The following is a 16,937-nucleotide window of genomic DNA, read 5'->3' on the forward strand; positions in this document are numbered from 1 at the left end:
GCTTGTTAGATCGTTAATTGGGACGTTAGGAAGCTTTCTTGTGGCTTGGGATCGAGTTTTGTGGTTGTAGGAACGAAAATCCGGCGAGAAGTTTCGGGGGAAAACGATGCTCGGTATGTGCATCAGTCGATGCACTTTGTGGTCGGTCGATGCACGTGCGAGGACGGCGCTTAAAACCTAGGGTTTTCGTGCTATCTCGAGCATGCATCGGTCGATGCAATAGGAGAATCGGTCGATGCAAGTTATCCTTGTAACATCCGCGAACCGAAATCCCGGTTTAGGGGATTGCATCGCTCGATGCATATAGTGTATCAGTCTATGAAGGTCGATTTTTCTGCGGACGAGTTTAAGTTAAACGCTGCGTTTTGGGTTAAGAAAACCCTTAACACGAGTTTTTGTCTCATTAGGCGAGTTTAGCCGTTTTTGAGGGAAAAGAAGAGAGGAAAAGAGTTCTTAACCGTTTTGGGAGATTCTTGGCGGTTTGTGGCGTTTCCTGGTGAGATCTGAGGCTTAGAACGTTGTAGGAGCTTGCTAGGAGTGTTTTCTAGCTTGTTTGAGGTTCAGAATTGTCTTGGCAAAGGTAAGTGCATGACCATGACTTATCTAAGCTAGAGATCTCTCTGACGCAACCTCCAACTGGTGTCGGTCGATGCATGCTTGGTGTCGGTCGATGCAGAGTCCTGGTTTGTTATTGTTGATTGTTGATTGTTGGTTGATGGTTAGAGATGTCTCTATTGCTTGTGTGTATAGCCCAATAGATGGGAGGATTGCCTTACTGAGTGTTTATAAAATACTCATGCATTGCGATTTGTGTTTGTGGTGCAGGTAAAGGAAAAGTGTGATCGTGGAATCAAGACAGTGAAGAGGAGGATGTTCTAGTGGTTCGCTTGGTTGTTTGGCTTATGTTAGGTTGCTAGAGTTGAGTCATAGAATGTTGTTTAGGATTGCTGGTTCTCCGATTTATGTTGTTTGGATCATTAGTTTATGATTGGAATTAATACTGGTTATTATTTTATTGGTTATTGGATTATTGGATATTTATTGGTATTTGTTATTCCGTTGTTGGTTGTGATTGTGCTTAGGTGGCTAGTGGATATGAGACCACTAGTTGTAGTTTATTTATTATTATTATTATTATTATTATTATTATTATTATTATTATTATTATTATTATTATTATTATTATTATTATTATTATTATTATTATTATTATTATTATTATTATTATTATTATTATTATTATTATTATTTATTATTTATTATAAAAAAATGGGTCGGGTCATTTCACCACCGCTGGAGTCTGGTACATCGAGATGGCTACCAAGGTGGAGACAAGATCGAAGGAGAATCCAAAACCGGAAAGAGACACAGCGAGGCTAGGATAACCGGCAAAGAAGAATCCAGAATGCAAAGCGGTTTCGGAAGACCCGTCAAGACGAACAACAAGAGCTAGCGGAGTAGACAAATCACAGCGAAAATAACACAGGATCTCAAATCGGAAATACGATTTGAAAGAAGCTTGAAGCGAAGCAATATTGGATTAGATGGGAGAGAAGCGGCGGAGCAGGACAACAAAGACACAGTCTGACGCCAGTGAGCCATAGCAAGTAAAATATGTGAGTTAAAGATTTATATGATTATTAATATGAGAGTTACAATATATATAATAGAATTTGAAATTTAGTAAAATATGTGAGAAGATTCACCCAGAATACATTTATTAGTTGTTTGAAGTATAATTGTTTTTAGTTAATATAACTATAAATATATAATAGGAATTTCAACGTAATCAAATTAATATGAGATTTACAAAATATGATGAATATAAAATTTAATAAAATATGTGAGAAGATTCATAAATAAATAAATTTATCATTTTTTAAATATAAATTGTTAATGTAACTAATAATATATGATAGGAATTTCAAGCAAAATAAATTATATATCTATTATAATAAATAAATAAATAAAGGAAAAAAGAAATAAAAGAGAAAACCATTATTTTGTACAATATTTGTGACATCCCTGTTTGCGGAGAAGTTTAAAATAACTAATTTGGCCACCTATGTGTAATGCCCCGACCGCCATCTCTCAATGGGCCCATGTACAATCCCAGTCCATGGGCTCACTCTCCTTAATGGGCCTCACGTACTCTCACTAGGCCCGTGAGCCCATCCATATCCGACGGCCGCTTTGCTACATCCGAGAGGTTTTAAAAACTTGCTACCATCCCTACAAATCACCACATGATCTTTCCCTGTTTTGTCCTCACTCGCGCAGTTCCTACAGTCACTTCCCGGAAGGTCACCCATCCTGAAACTACTCCAGCTCAAGCACGTTTAACTCTAGAGTTCAAGCACGTTTAACTCTCAGGACTCTTGACCGAAAAGATAAGTGCACTTTGGTGACATAGGTGGCCAAATCAATTCTTTTAAACCTCTCCGCAAGGCAGAGTGTCACACTATGTCACCAAAAGTACACTTATCTTTTCGGTCAAGAATCCTGAGAGAACTCCACAATTAAGCATGCTTATGCTGAAGTAGTGTTAGGATGGGTTACCTTCCGGAAAGTGACTGTCGGAACTGTGCGAGTGAGGTCAAAACACATGGAAAGATCATGTGGTGATTTGTAGGGATGATAACAAGTCTTTAAACATCCCGGAAGTAACAAACCGGCTGTCGGATATGGATGGGCTCACGAGCCTAGTGAAAGGATGTGAGACCCTTTAAAGAAGGTGAGCCCATGGACTGAGATTGAACATGAGGCCCACTAAGAGGTGACGGTCGGGGCGTTACACTATGCTACATAAATTAAAGAATAAGTTAAACATTTTATAATGTATAATATCAAATTATATTTTGTCTTAAATATAAATGTAAATAAAATAATGTATGTCACAGAAAGTTAATTGAAAAAAAACACAGTAAAAATATCAAAGATAAAATGGCACATATTGCAAGAAAAGAGTGTCAAGTAGCAACTTCTTATAGCCTGTCAAAACAGAATCTTACAAAAATGTCAAGATATGTCAAGAAATACATTACTAAAATGTCAAGATATTTCAAAAAAAACATTGCTAAAATGTCAAGATATTTTTTTGGACATTTTTTTATGTTATCAAATTTGAGAATGTATGTCATATAAAGTGAATATATTTAAAATAATGTATGTCATATAAAGTAAATATATTTAAAATTAATGTATTTAGTCAAACTTTCCTTATTTTAAATTATATACTACCTTTTAAAAAATTATCACAATGTCTCATAAATACAATACTTTGAACAATTCTTTTTTTTTGTTGCAAGAAGAAAGTGCTAAATGACAACTGTTTAAAGCTTGTCAAAAAAAAATCTTATTACTTTATTATATAAGAAGATTATCTCATTATAGGTGCTAACAAATTAAAATATTTGCATTATACAAGTTGGAGTAGCGGTTTTTCTTGTATTTTTTTTACACTGAGTCGATCACCATGATGCTCATTACAGTATTCTTAACAGTGGTTGTATCAATTCTCACAATCCTTGTCTCGACTTGTCAAACCGGTTATGGTACCTTCGTACCGCCTAAAATCCCTGGTTTGCGTGATGTTTTCTCGTTGGCCAAAGTGGTTAACTTAGTCGGAGCCTCCGGTCCGGAGAGTATAGCTTTCGATCCAGCAGGGGAAGGTCCATATGTTGGTGTCGCTGACGGTCGAGTATTGAAATGGCGCGGTAAATTACTTGGATGGACAGATTTCGCTTACACAACGGCTAATAGGTACGTTTTCAAAATTTTAAATTCGACAACTCTCGATGAGTGATTCGGAATTTAGCCCTAGAATTTGGTTTATGGTGGAAGTCATGAAGTGATTGCTTAGTGTTTTGTCAAATCTTTTGTCTTTCTGTATGAATTTGATGAGAGGTAATATAACTTTAGGATATTTAGTGAGATGTGTACATGTTTCAGCATTTTTGTATGGAAAAACAAAAATAGTTATTGAACATTTTGGACAAATATAAATACAAAAGTGTACAAGTAAAAATGTGATAAACATATGTTATTGAATAATATATGGAAAGTGTAACTATTGCATATTTCATTATTCATATACTGCCTATTTTCTAATAATGAAACTAAGTGAATTTTTTTTAGATACACAAATTAAATTAGAAAGGAAAACAAATTCTTCCGAAAAAATTAGTAGTTTAAACAAAAAGAAAATCGTTAATATTTGTAAAAATATGTTGTAGATGTTGTTTTTGCAATTTTATTTCTTAAACTTTTCTAACATATAAGTAAAGGTGAGGATTCACAAAAAGTGTTTAATGGCATATCATATAGTTAAGTGCATAACAACAGTTTTATTTTAAAAATTTCCTTTTAAATATATAGTAAATACTTTGACAATATATATATATATATATATATATAGTAAATACATTTTGATTGGTGATAATATTTTATTTTCAAAATATATAGTAGATACATTTTCATAACACTTTACATAGATTAGTACTCATCTGTTACAACTTGTGAAAATGGTTACTAGGCAGATATGTGTTCTCCCTTTTGCACCAGAGTTGGAGCATGTGTGTGGGAGGCCATTAGGATTGCGGTTCCATAAGAAAACCGGAGATCTCTATATAGCGGATGCTTACTTTGGCCTTCTTATCGTTGGTCCTGCTGGTGGTTTAGCCAAACCTTTGGTTACAGAAGCTGAGGGACAACCGTTTCGTTTCACTAATGATTTGGACATTGATGAGCAAAATGATGTGGTTTACTTCACAGATGCTAGTTCCAAATTCCAGAGATGGTAACATGAAGTAGAAGCACCCTAAATTTTTCATCTTTCTTGTTATCCATGTTTTCAAATGTGTGAACTTCTTACATTGATGCTTATATCATGGTTTATCCTTTTCTCTTTGTGATGATGATTTAACTCCAAAGTGTTGTCATGGTCAGGGAATACTTCCGTTCTTTTTTGAATGTTGATAAAACTGGACGGTTTATCAAGTATGATAGATCAAGCAAGAAAGCTACGGTCTTATTACATGGCATATCATTTGCAAATGGCGTTGCACTAAGCAAAGACTGGTCTTTTGTATTGGTAGCCGAAACAACAAATTGCAAAATCCTAAGGCTTTGGCTCTCCGGTCCAAAAGCAGGAACCCAAGATGTGTTTGTTGTGCTTCCAGGTTACCCTGACAACATCAGAAGAAACTCGAAAGGAGAATTCTGGGTCGCTTTAAACTCGCTGATCAATGAAGAAATACGTTACACTAAAGCCGTGAAGTTGAGTGAATCAGGAAAAGTTTTGGAGGTACTTGGGGATAAGGCAAATAGATTACAGTTTATAAGTGATGTGGAAGAGAAAGATGGCAAGCTTTGGATTGGTTCTAGTGTCGCACCATTTGTTGGTGTTTATGATTTGTAGTTTTGTACGTTGCTCAGACCTAATTGTCTTTGCATTGTTATAAGTGATGTAATACTTTTATCTATTCAGTCGAATAAACTCAAAAGGAATACATAAGTATGCTCAATCTAAACTTAACAAATGATTGTTTTATTTTTATGTAACAACTTAATTAACAAGCAAATTTAAACAAGGCAAAAGAAAGAAAACACAAAGCAAGGGAAACACATACTTAAAACTGCTTTAAATCAAGATTCAGCAAATGAACCTTGGGCAAGGTGAATGCCTTGGGAGATAGCTAATCAATCCTAGATGTCTAAGCAAACATTCAAAAACAATCCTTAGGCTAAGAACACTTATGTAAATCAATTCACTTCCATGATAAAGACTCTATGCAAATCAAGTAATCATCAACAATTTCCAAAGGCAATCACAAGATAAGCATGCATTATAATCAAGTCTAAACACCACTAAGCACCCTAATCATCAATTTCCATTGGCTAGGAATGCAAAGCTCTTGAATATTTTGGTTCAGGAATTTCATCAAACACCTTTTGCGCATAGAAGTCTGAATATCTAGAAATAACATGATCAAGGTTAATCTTGCATTATAATCACCAAACAAGAAATGATTCATGTAAATAAACCCTTAAACATTAAACATCAATCATCTATCTCCCTAATCTACCAAGCCCAAAGTTATAAAATGATCTACTCACTCATTTTATGATCACACAATGGTAGATGGTTGATCTTTGTGAAATCATAGTTAGAGATTTGTAGATAAGGGAAGATAAAAAAAATTAATTACTATTAATAACTTGAAAATCAACAAGCAATCCAACAAACTTAGAATAAACAAGCTTATGAACCCTAAAAATTGCTAAACAAAATATAGGATTCTCCTAATGAGGAGGAGTTAGTGTATGTATATAGAAGTAGGAAACTAAACCAGAATAAATCGGATTGAAATAAGACAAATTAAAGAAAACCGGAACAAACCGGAGTGGGTTGCAAAAATAACGCGTGATCGACCGTATGGTCGACTAATTGGTCCATCAAATTCCCAGAATGATCTACCAGTTGGTCGATCGTCTGGTCGGTTGTTCAAGTCTAGGAGTCTGAAAGTCTGGCACCATGGGGAGTGTCGATTGACACCATCAATTTCCGGTTCGAACGGGTTGATTTAAATTGTCGTTTTGGTTCAGTTTAGTTCAATTGGGAATCCCTAATCGACATATTTAAGGCAAAACTCGCCTAGGTCGTGGAAAAAGGTTGTTTAGCCGATTCCAAAGAGAAAACAGAGTGCTTGAGTGTTTAGAGGTTTTTTGAGAGATTCTTGGCTTGTTTGGGAGATCTGTTGTTGTGGAGTGAAAATCTTGTGCTAGGAACGAAGGAGAAGCCTTCTTAGATGTTGGATTCGTCAGTTTGGGTCATAAACTTTCTGCAAAAGAGGTGAGTGCATGACCATGGCTGATCTAAGCTTGAGAATCCTTTGTTTTGCTTGTTTTATGGCTGTTTTTGTTGTTTTCTTGTATGCATTGGGTTGGTTGTTGGTTCACATGAGTTTCCAAGACTTTTGGGTGAGTTTCGGACGATTTGGACAAATAGGAAAATGGATCTTTGACTTTCGGCTTTGAGCAGAACGTGTCTCTGGAGTCGGTGTCAATCGACACCAGGTGGGTATCGGTCGACACCAAGACATTGACGGCGCGGAGACTTTGCAAGTGTCGATGCTAGGGTTTCCGATTCGAGGAGGGGTGTCGGTCGACACCAAGGAGCAGTGTCGGTCGACACTAAGAGCCAGTGTCGATCAACACCAATCCTTTAAGAAGGCGGCTGATACTTGTTTTTCTTGTTTGTTTGTGTTTTTTTTTGCTTGTTTAACATTGGAATTATAAGTTGCTTGTTTGTATAGCTTAGTAGATGGGAGGATTGCCTCACTGAGTGTTTATGATAATACTCATGCATCTCAATTTGTGTTTACGGTGCATGTAAAGACAAATTGTGATCATGGAATCAAGGCAATGAAGAAGAGGATGTTCTAGTGGCTCAGTTGGTTGTTGTCTGCCTCCTGTTAGGTTGCTAGAGTTGAGTCCTTAGAACGTTGTCTAGGATTGCCAGTTTTTTATTTATGTTAGATTGGTTTATTGGTTTAGTGGTAATGGAATTAATAATGGTTATTTGATTACTGGTTAATTCATTGGTTTAAGTTTGGTTATTCCGCTGTTTGTTTTGAATGTGGTTAGGTGGTTAGTGAGTATGTGATCACTAGATTATTACATATATATAAAAAAATGGGTCGGGTCGTTTCAGATATGCAGTCCCATAGACCGTTATTCACTTGGTGCAACAAAAGAGCGGATGATGGGTTCATTTGTAAGAAACTATACCGGATACAGGTTAATGATACGTGGATAACAGATTTTCAACAATCATATGGGGTCTTTGAAGCAGGGGTGGTTCAGATCTCTTGCGCTTTCAGATAAAAATTGGAGCGGATAAGCCACGCCTGCGTAAGCCGTTCAAGTTTACTAATGCACTGGCACAAGATTCAGGTTTCTTGCCCATGGTTAAAGATTTTTAAGACAACACAGACTCGCTATATCATTCCACTTATGCGATATATCGATTTTCAAAAAAATTGAAGGCACTGAAGCCGAGCATTAAGCAGTTAAGTAAGGCTAAGCTTGGAAATTTGACAAGGAAAACTAAAGAAGCGTTTGCAACACTATTTAATTTTCAAACAGAAACGTTGAATAATCCAACTACCCTGGCCATGAAGACGGAATCTGAAGCTTATAGCTGGTGGTTGTTTGTCTCTAGCTTGGAAGAGAAGTTCTTGAAACAGAGGTCCACGCTCCATTGGTTGAAAGTGGGTGATGGCAACAATAAGATGTTTCACAAAGCTGCCAAGGTCAGGGAAGTACGCAACGCGATTAAAGAGATCAAATGCCCTGACGGTTCTGTAGTGGACACCCTTGAGAAAATAAAACAAGAGGCGGTCAGGTTTTTCCATGATTTCTTAGCTCACAAGCCAGCTCATTATCAAGGTATATCTGAGGATATGTTGACATATCGGTGTTGTGATGCTGATGGAGTTATACTTGAAAGGGAAGCTTAAGAGGTCAGTTCAAGAGTTGACTAGTATGGTTGAGGATCTCCAAGTTAAGCTGAACAAGAGGTCTTTGAGGAAAGCAAGACCAAGGCTCAAAATCAAGAAGAAATATGGTTTGTGTGTTAAGGGTGAGGTGATCAAGGATCAACTTCACAGTGACCAAGAGGTTCCAGGGAGGATTTCATCACCTCCTTGATATCTAGACCAAGTCTAAGAAGGAAACCAAAGTCAAGCTTAGTGACTCTAAACAAGCTCACTAGGGAGGAAGTCCCTAAGGTATCCTTTGTAAATATGGTTTATTTTCCTTGTAGTTTTGATGTGTTTTCTTTTATGTTTGTGTTGGACAGGCCTTTTAGTGAAAATGTAGATGGGTAAGGAGAGATTTGGACTTGGAGAAGGAGAAACGCAAGCCCACTCGACCAGCCCACGAGAGGTACTCGACCGAGTTGGAAAGGAACTAAGGCCCATTTGGTCTTCAAATCGCTAGAACGATCGAGTGGAGGGAAGAACAAGAAGAAATTTTGAATTTTCAAACTTTGGTCAAGGGAGCTAGAGCACGTGCTGGTCGAGTGTGGGGTCGAGTGGCAGAAAAAACCAAGTCAAAGATTCCCAATTCAAATTTGAATGGTATGGACGCTCCACCCTTGTCTCCTTGTCCCCTTAGCTTCTTTATATAGAGCTTACACGAGATTATACCTCTCACACACTCTCATTTGCTCAAAACAACTAAATTCAAGTTTTAAAATCTCTCTCAAAGTTCATATTTTGCTCAAGCTTTGTTCTTCTAAGTTTTTGGGTCACTAACCTATTAACTTTGAGCTTTGAGTCTATTCCCTTCAGTTCTTTTTGAAAATGTCTTCAAAGATCACTATGAAGTCTCAACAAACCGCTGCAAGCTCCATGGAACGTCGTGATGCTGGCCTTGATTCAAGAAGAGAATCTGGGAGAACCACTCGACGCCCCACTCGGTCATGCACTCGACCGAGTGGCGGTTCGAGCAGCCGGTCGAGCCAGATGCCGTGTCCAAGGAGAGAGTCAGTTGAGGAAGATCCTGAGAGGACTGAAAGTGAGGAGGAAAGGGAGCCAACTCTAAATGAGTTTATGAGGAGACACAAGGCCAAAGGGAAGAGGCCAGCAGTTGAGGTTGAGCAAGAGGAGAGTGAAAATGAGAGTGAGAAAGAAAGTGAAGAAGAAGAGTTGGTGGATGATGGAGAGGCAGAATCTTGTGGATTGTCAAAGAGGTAGCTTTATGATGCTTTCATGAGAATGGAGTTCCTGGGGACTAGATATCCTCACAAGGAGACAATGGAGAAGCTAGCCATTGATGAAGATGTGGAGTATCTCTTTGAGAAGAGCAACCTTACCAAGTTCATGTGGCTTTGCATGGAGGGCTATAAAGAAGAAAGTTGTGAGTTCCTAGCCACTGTCAAGCTGACCACATATGCAAGGAAAGATGCTGAGTTTGGAGCTGGTCACATTGCTTTAACAATCAAGGGGAAGAGGTATGATCTTTCAATGAAGAAGTTAGCAAATGTGTTTGGATTTGAGGTTGGGAGCAATAGGAGTTTGATGATTCCAAGAGAAGAACTCTATGCTGTGTGGGAAACCATTGGGGACAACAAGCTCTACTCATCCTCCAATTCCAAGAGCTCAAGGATAAGGAGCCCAGTCCTAAGGTACTTCCACAAAGCTCTTGCCAACACCTTCTTTGCTAGGAAGGAAACTGGGAACATTAATGAGGGGGAGCTAAAGATGATTGACTTAGCTCTCAATGGAATCATCTTCCAAGCAAGAAATGTTACCATCATCCTTGGGTCCACTGTGGAGACTGACCTAGCAATTGTGCTCATTGACTATATGGTTCACTTGAGAAGTTGGGTAGGCAAGTTGGAGAACAAAGGATCAAGAGGAGCACTAACCATTGGAGGCATCATTACTCCAATTCTACAAGCTGCCAAGGTTCCATTTAGAGGAGAAAGGGTCTTACCAAGATGGATTGACTCAAGCTACCTCACCTCTACTCTCATCCTAGCCAAGGAGATGCATCAAGGGAATCACATCTTCAACTTTGAGCTTCCAACACTTGGGAAAAAGCAATTCATCTTGCCTAACCAAGAGCTCACCACCATTCAAGAAGGAGCCAACATTGACTTTTGGCCAGCTGAGGAACACTTGTTTGATGGAGTAGTTCAACCTAGAGTTGAGGAAGCTGGGAATGCACAAGTGGCTGATGGGGAGGAGCAGTTCTATTTTGAAGACTATGAGCCCAATCTAAGGGATAGTAGAGGAGTAAGGGAGAATACCAAGAGGTTGACTCTTTTGCAAAAATGGAATAAGTGCCATGGGAAGAGGTTTGATAAGCTGAAGAAGAAGGTGACCAACATGGCTAAGTCTATCAAGGGCTTAAAGAAGGAGTTTGCTGAGTTGAAGAGTGGGAATTCTTCACCTACACCTTCAAGCCCTTTGAGGAGAAGTAGCTCAACTAGAGCACTTTCAAGAGTTGCGAATCATGTGGAACCAGCTAGGACTTCAATGTATGAGCCAAATCAGAGGAAGAGGAGCTCAAGTACCCGAGAACAAAAATTTTCAAGGAACTCGACCGGGTCACTCGAGCACCCACTCGACCGAGCACCCCCAATGCACTTGGCCGAGTTCCAGCCCAGATCACCCTATGGCTTCCCACCTCCAGCTGCTTATCCAGGTTATCCAAGTTACCCTCCCATCCCACCTTAATACTTCATGGATCCAGCTCTCTACCAGCAGTTTTACCAGCAACAGGGACAAGATTTGAACACACGCGGTCCAGCTCGACCCCCCCACTCGGACATGCACTCGACCGAGTCACGGTCGATCGCCATCGTCGAGCTGCCCCAAACTCCCTCTCCAAGTCACCAACAAGACCCCAACTACTCCTATGACAGCATGCAGATGGATGTGGACAACTTCTTCCACAATCCATAAGGTACAACCATCACCTTCACTTGTAAATATCATTGCATTTCATATTATTTTTTGTTTTTAGTCTTAAATCCTCTTACAAATTTCTTTCACACAGGGGACTATGTGATTTAAGTTTGGGGGAGGGTTTGAGATAGTATTTGATATTGTGTTTTGTGTTCTTATTTCAAATTTTTAGCATCAATATGTTAGTATTTGCATAAGCATCTAAGGCATAGAAAAAACCATAAAAATTTGAAATTTTTTGAAAAAAATCTTTATAAAAAAGAGAGTGTTCATGTAGTTTGCATTGTATATTAGGATCTTGTTTAGCATGTTTCATATAGGATTGTATAATATTTGCATTAGGGATCTATAATGAGTATTTCCTTGTTAGCTTGCTTATTCACTAGACTAGGATCAATGCCCAAGTTAATAGTACTTTGATGCTAGTCGAGTGGTTAGAAGTATAAGATTGAACCAAGCCTTGAATTCCTGCATTGCATTTGGTCTAAATTGAAGCATGTTGAGATTTGAAACCATTTCCTACTAATAAGAGCCTAATATTGACTTATAATTATCAATGTGTGCATTGCTTTAAACTCATGGATACCATATACATACTTGGATCATCTTTCTCCTTTTCACCACTCTTGTTGATCCAAGTAGCTGATTTCCTTATTAAGAATCAGTTCCCCTACCCCTAAGCCAACCCTTCTTTCAAGCCATGTTTATTCTTGTGTGTGTGAGGCCTATTTTTGGGATTATGCTTGGTAGAAAGTGTTAGGTTTGAACTGACAAGAGTAAGACCTTGTGTAGTTCTAGTTTGCATTTTTCAAACTAGATAGGATTAGGTGGTTCACTTGTTGGGTTTGGGACTTGGCTGTTATAAAAAGGAAAGAAAGAAAAGAGAAAGAAAAAGGGTAGAGTCTTTAAGAGGAGATTGAGTTTAAGCAAAGTCTAGTGAAAGGATGGGAAGTAAAAATTGTTGAAAATGGGTCTAGCTAAAGAAAGGAAAAGAAAGAAGAGAAAAGTCTAGCAAAAAACTTATATGTCTTAAGAATAAGAAGAAAAGAGAACCATAGCAAATAAGTAAGAATCCCCCATCCCACTAGAAAGATCAAATAAGAAACATCTCCTAAGACTTGAAAACCAAAAGAGGAAAGGGTGAAAGAGAAAAGAAGAAGTAAAGGGTAGCACTAGGATCATTTGTGTTTAGATTGCTAGGATAAACACTTTGGGTGCCTTTGGGTAGACAAGGTTTTATTCTTGTATATGTCTAGGTGTTCTTACCTTTAGCATTCTTCTAAAGCTCAATCCATTTTCATGAGAGAACCTTGATATTGATAAGCCCCACTCTAAAAAGAGACCATCATTGTCACAAAACCTTTATCTCCAAGCCAAATGAGTTTAAGCATTGCATAAGTTGATTCATGTTCTTGTTTAATGAATGTTAAAGGAAATAGTTGATTTGAATGCATGTGGATATCTTAGGCTCAAATCAATAAAGGTTGTGATATGCTTGTCTAAAGTCTTTAAGTTTAGCTCATTCAACTTGCATCTTAGTATTAATAACTTGGACATTGATTCTAGTTGGTCTATTTGCAAGCTTTAGGAGCTGAGATCCCACTTTCAAACCTCACTTACCTTCTTATGTCTTGCTTATTTGCTTGAGGGCAAGCAAAGAGTAAGTTTGGGGGTGTTGATGTTCATATATTTTACCTTGTTTTCCCTTAGTTTATTCACATCTTTTGCATCTTTTGCTATCCATTTTGACCATTATTGTATAGCTTTAGGACTAATCATGCATTAGAGTTTAGTTGCATTGCATTTGCATCTTTTCATGCATAAACATGTGATTTTGGAGCTTAAGGAGCATGGAAGCAATACTGAGGAGAAGTGAAGCAATCATGAAGGGAAGGTAAGAGAATTAAGGCTGAAACAACAAGGTCCGGAGTCCAACTCGACTGCACACTCGACCAGACACTCGACCGTGTGCTGAGGAGGACTCGACCGAGTGGAGAACGCACGAGAGAAGCTAGCTCGACCTGCCACTCGACCAAGCACAGGTCGAGTTGACCGAGCCGTTGACTATTTTGTCTTTTAGTATTTTTAGGGCTTCCACTCCCTCTCCTATATAAGGCCTTGTACCTGCAGCCACCAAAAGAGTCCAGCTTTTTAGATATTCTCTAAACCTAGTTTTTACCCTTTTGGGAATTATTTTTTTTGCACTTTTATTTTTCTTAGATGTTGTACTTGTTTTAAGAGAGAAAAAGACTAGATTCTTGTAATTTGTTGGTTTCATAACTTTCAAGATATAAAGATTTCGAGTTTCATTTCTTCATCAATATTGTAGATCTCTGTTTTATCTTTCATTTGATGCAAGTTTCAATATTTTATGGGTTTTTGACTTTGTTCATCATGTGTTCTTGTGAGTAGTTCTCTAGGATCTTGAGGATGGGTTAGGCTGGATTGATCTTGTGGTTTGTTTGATTTGGTCAAGCTTGATTGTTGTAGATCTCTTCTAGGCTAGATGATCTTAATGCTGATCCTATATCTGAGAAGGTAGGATTTGATTTCAAGCATCTTAGCATCACACCAATGTTTAAGAAGCATAGATAAGGCTAGATCTAGAGCTTACCATTAGGCTTGCTAAGAGATTAGAGGTCTTGTTTGGTATGAGATGTATTGCTTAATGCCTGCTTGTGTAGATTCTTTACTATGTGAGAACAAGTCTAGAAATGCATAGGTTTGATTGTTTCTTGCCATGAAAGTGGATTAAACATGTCTTAGAATAGTATGTCTAGAGATTAGCTCAAGTTGTTTGAGGTTTGTTGACCAAGTTAGATAACCACAATGATTAGTTCATCCCATGAATCCCTCCTCAAGGCCTTCTTTGTTTATTGATTTCTTAGTCTTAATCCTGTTGCTTGCTTGTTGTTTGATTCGTTTTTGGTATTGCTATGTTTTTCTTGCATTGCTCTGTTTTCTCGTTTTAGTCCAGCTCGACCCTGCACTCGATCTACACTCGATCGAGTGCTTGCTCGAGTTTATCCCCAGAATTCTTGTTTATGCGTTGTAGTTGTCCTGTCTTATCTCTTGTTTCATTCTAGTTGCATTTCTGTTGCATTTACTTAGTGTCCTGTTCATTACTTGTCTTGCATTAGTTCATTAGCATAGTTTCTATTTCTGTTCTAGCTTCATTACTGTTACAATCATTCTGTTCCATTTACATTTAGCATCTAGTTCTTGTAGTTTTACTTTCTGCACTTTGCATTTGCATCATAGGATTGTTAGTGACAAACATCCTTTATATTTGGCTTAACTTAGATTCATATACATATCTTAATTGTTCACAAACACTCATTTAGGATTGACACCTCTTATACTGCAACTGCATAAGGGAAATTGAAACACCTTACCATTCATCCATTCATATCTCATTGCATACATTCATCATCATTCACCACCAAAGAAAGCTTGTTTCAGACTGCGGGGGGTGTTAGCGTAGATATAGGAATCTATATGATTTGTGTATATCTCGTATAGTTCGGATCATATTTGACCATATCATGTAACACCCTATATATATTATGTGAATACAATACGTCCGACTCACAGAGCTTAATCATCTTACAGTTGCTTTTGGTTGTGTGACTTGTTGTAGGATGTTTCTAGACTGTTTCAGACGCGAGGAGAGTCTCCCCTGGTTATATTTGTTGTTAGAATCAATTTTTTAAGGTGAGTGCGTGACCATGAGCTTATCTAAGCGATTGGGTTGTATGACTTGTTTTGTGTGATGATGTGTAGGTGTGGTGAATGTGTTATTGGGTGTTCTATTTAATGACTGGTTTGTTATTTTTTATTTGTGGTTGTACTCTTGATTTTCTTGTGTGTATAGCTCGTAGATGGGAGAATCGTCTCACTGGGTATTTCTGGTAATACTCACGCATCTCTTGTGTTTGTGGTGCAGGTAATGAATGTGTAGCGTGGAATCATGGCGAAGAGGAGGAGGATGATCTAGGGTCTCGGTTGTTGTGTTGTGTTATTTGTTGTTGGAACCTTGTTAGAAGCATGTTAGGTTGATGGTTTTTATTGGTTTTAATTGATATGATATTTATATTAAATTGGAGTTGGTTTGGTTTGTCTTCCGATGTACATATTGATTTGTTGTTGGTTTATTATTAGGATTGTAATGAAATATTATGGGTTATTTAATTATATATATATATATATATTTTTTTTTAAATAAAACGAGTCGGTTATTTCGGTTTGGTATCAGAGCCCTTACGGTTCTAGGGCGGGTTAATGGATGGTTTAGAGCGGTTTAGGAATTTAACTGGTTGAATTATTTTCCTATTGTTTGATGCATGATGTTGTGTGATGGGATTGATTATGAGTAGTTAGTCATTTTGCATGTTGTATGGAGTCCTAGTATCATCCTCTTCGAGCCTTCAATGAGAATCCACGGTAAGTTGTTTTGTGTGTTGTTAGTCGTGTAGTGTTTTTAGCTTCTCTGCGGGAAGTGCAGTTGGCTATTGACAAGTTGTCGGAAAATGGTGGTTCACGCTGGTATTGGGAAATACAGTTGTCGGTGATTTGTGAAAGTGCATGTGTTGGAAATGGATTTTCGAGAAATTAAGTTGGAGAATTACTTCATCCAGGGTGGTTGGAGTGCCATTTTTTAGCAAGTTAGTAATTCGCATGCTGGTCAGGTTGGGGTCTGAGGGTGTGGCCGGTGTGCTTACTGGTGTTGTTGGAGGTCCAGCCGATATTGTGAGTGTGGCAACAGGTTTTGCTCAGACCGAGATGACCGTATTGCGGACTTATTTACAATGTTGTTGGAGAGGATTTAATAAGATGGTTAGTTCTTATGGATCCTTATTTGTGTTGGAGTGTAATGATTATGCGATTCTGAAAATGGAAAGTTTTCATAAATAGAAATTTTTAAAAATGGAAATTTTTATGAATAGTTAGGACTTGTCCAGAGTGGTGGGAATGTTTAGAGGTTGACCTGAAGAATAGTCGCAGATGAGATAATCAGTTCTCATGGGTTTTTGATTGGTGATGTCACGGTGATACGAGAATATGCATATTCTAAAAATTGGAAGTTTTATGCGTATTCTAAAAATTGGAAGTTTTATGAATAGTTAAAACTTATCTATTTTTGAAAAGTGGGTGGATAAACAGCTTTAGTGGCAGGGATGTTTTAGAGTTGGCATGAAGAGTGGTCATGGGGTGGTGATATTCCGGTGAGGGAATATGGTGGCTGGTAGGACATTGCGATGTTTTACGCGAACCACGGGAGGTAGTTTCGATCGGGAGATTCTTATAAACGTTATGACTTTTTTGCTCATGAGGAGAAGATTCATTCTCCTGGGGAGATGAATAGTTCTCTGGAGGAGGTTATTAGTTCTCCTGAGAGGATGATTAGTTCCCCTGGTGCACCGCGGTCTTGACGGGTTGCGACCCTGAGAGCGACAG

General features: G+C 38.1%; 1 protein-coding gene across 1 annotated transcript; it reads left to right on the forward strand.

The window, feature by feature from the left end:
- Nucleotides 1-3,300: 3,300 nt before the first annotated feature.
- LOC104710675 (protein STRICTOSIDINE SYNTHASE-LIKE 10-like) lies at nt 3,301-5,540 on the forward strand. Its single transcript, XM_010427311.2, has 3 exons — nt 3,301-3,762; nt 4,535-4,798; nt 4,948-5,540. Exons 1-3 carry the CDS (start codon nt 3,476-3,478, stop codon nt 5,417-5,419), a joined length of 1,023 nt encoding a protein of 340 aa, XP_010425613.2. The 5' UTR covers nt 3,301-3,475; the 3' UTR covers nt 5,420-5,540.
- Nucleotides 5,541-16,937: the final 11,397 nt, after the last annotated feature.

The sequence above is a fragment of the Camelina sativa genome, chromosome 9 (genome assembly GCF_030686135.1).
Source record: "Camelina sativa cultivar CO46 ecotype springtype chromosome 9, ASM3068613v1".
Classification (NCBI taxonomy): Eukaryota; Viridiplantae; Streptophyta; class Magnoliopsida; order Brassicales; family Brassicaceae; genus Camelina; species Camelina sativa.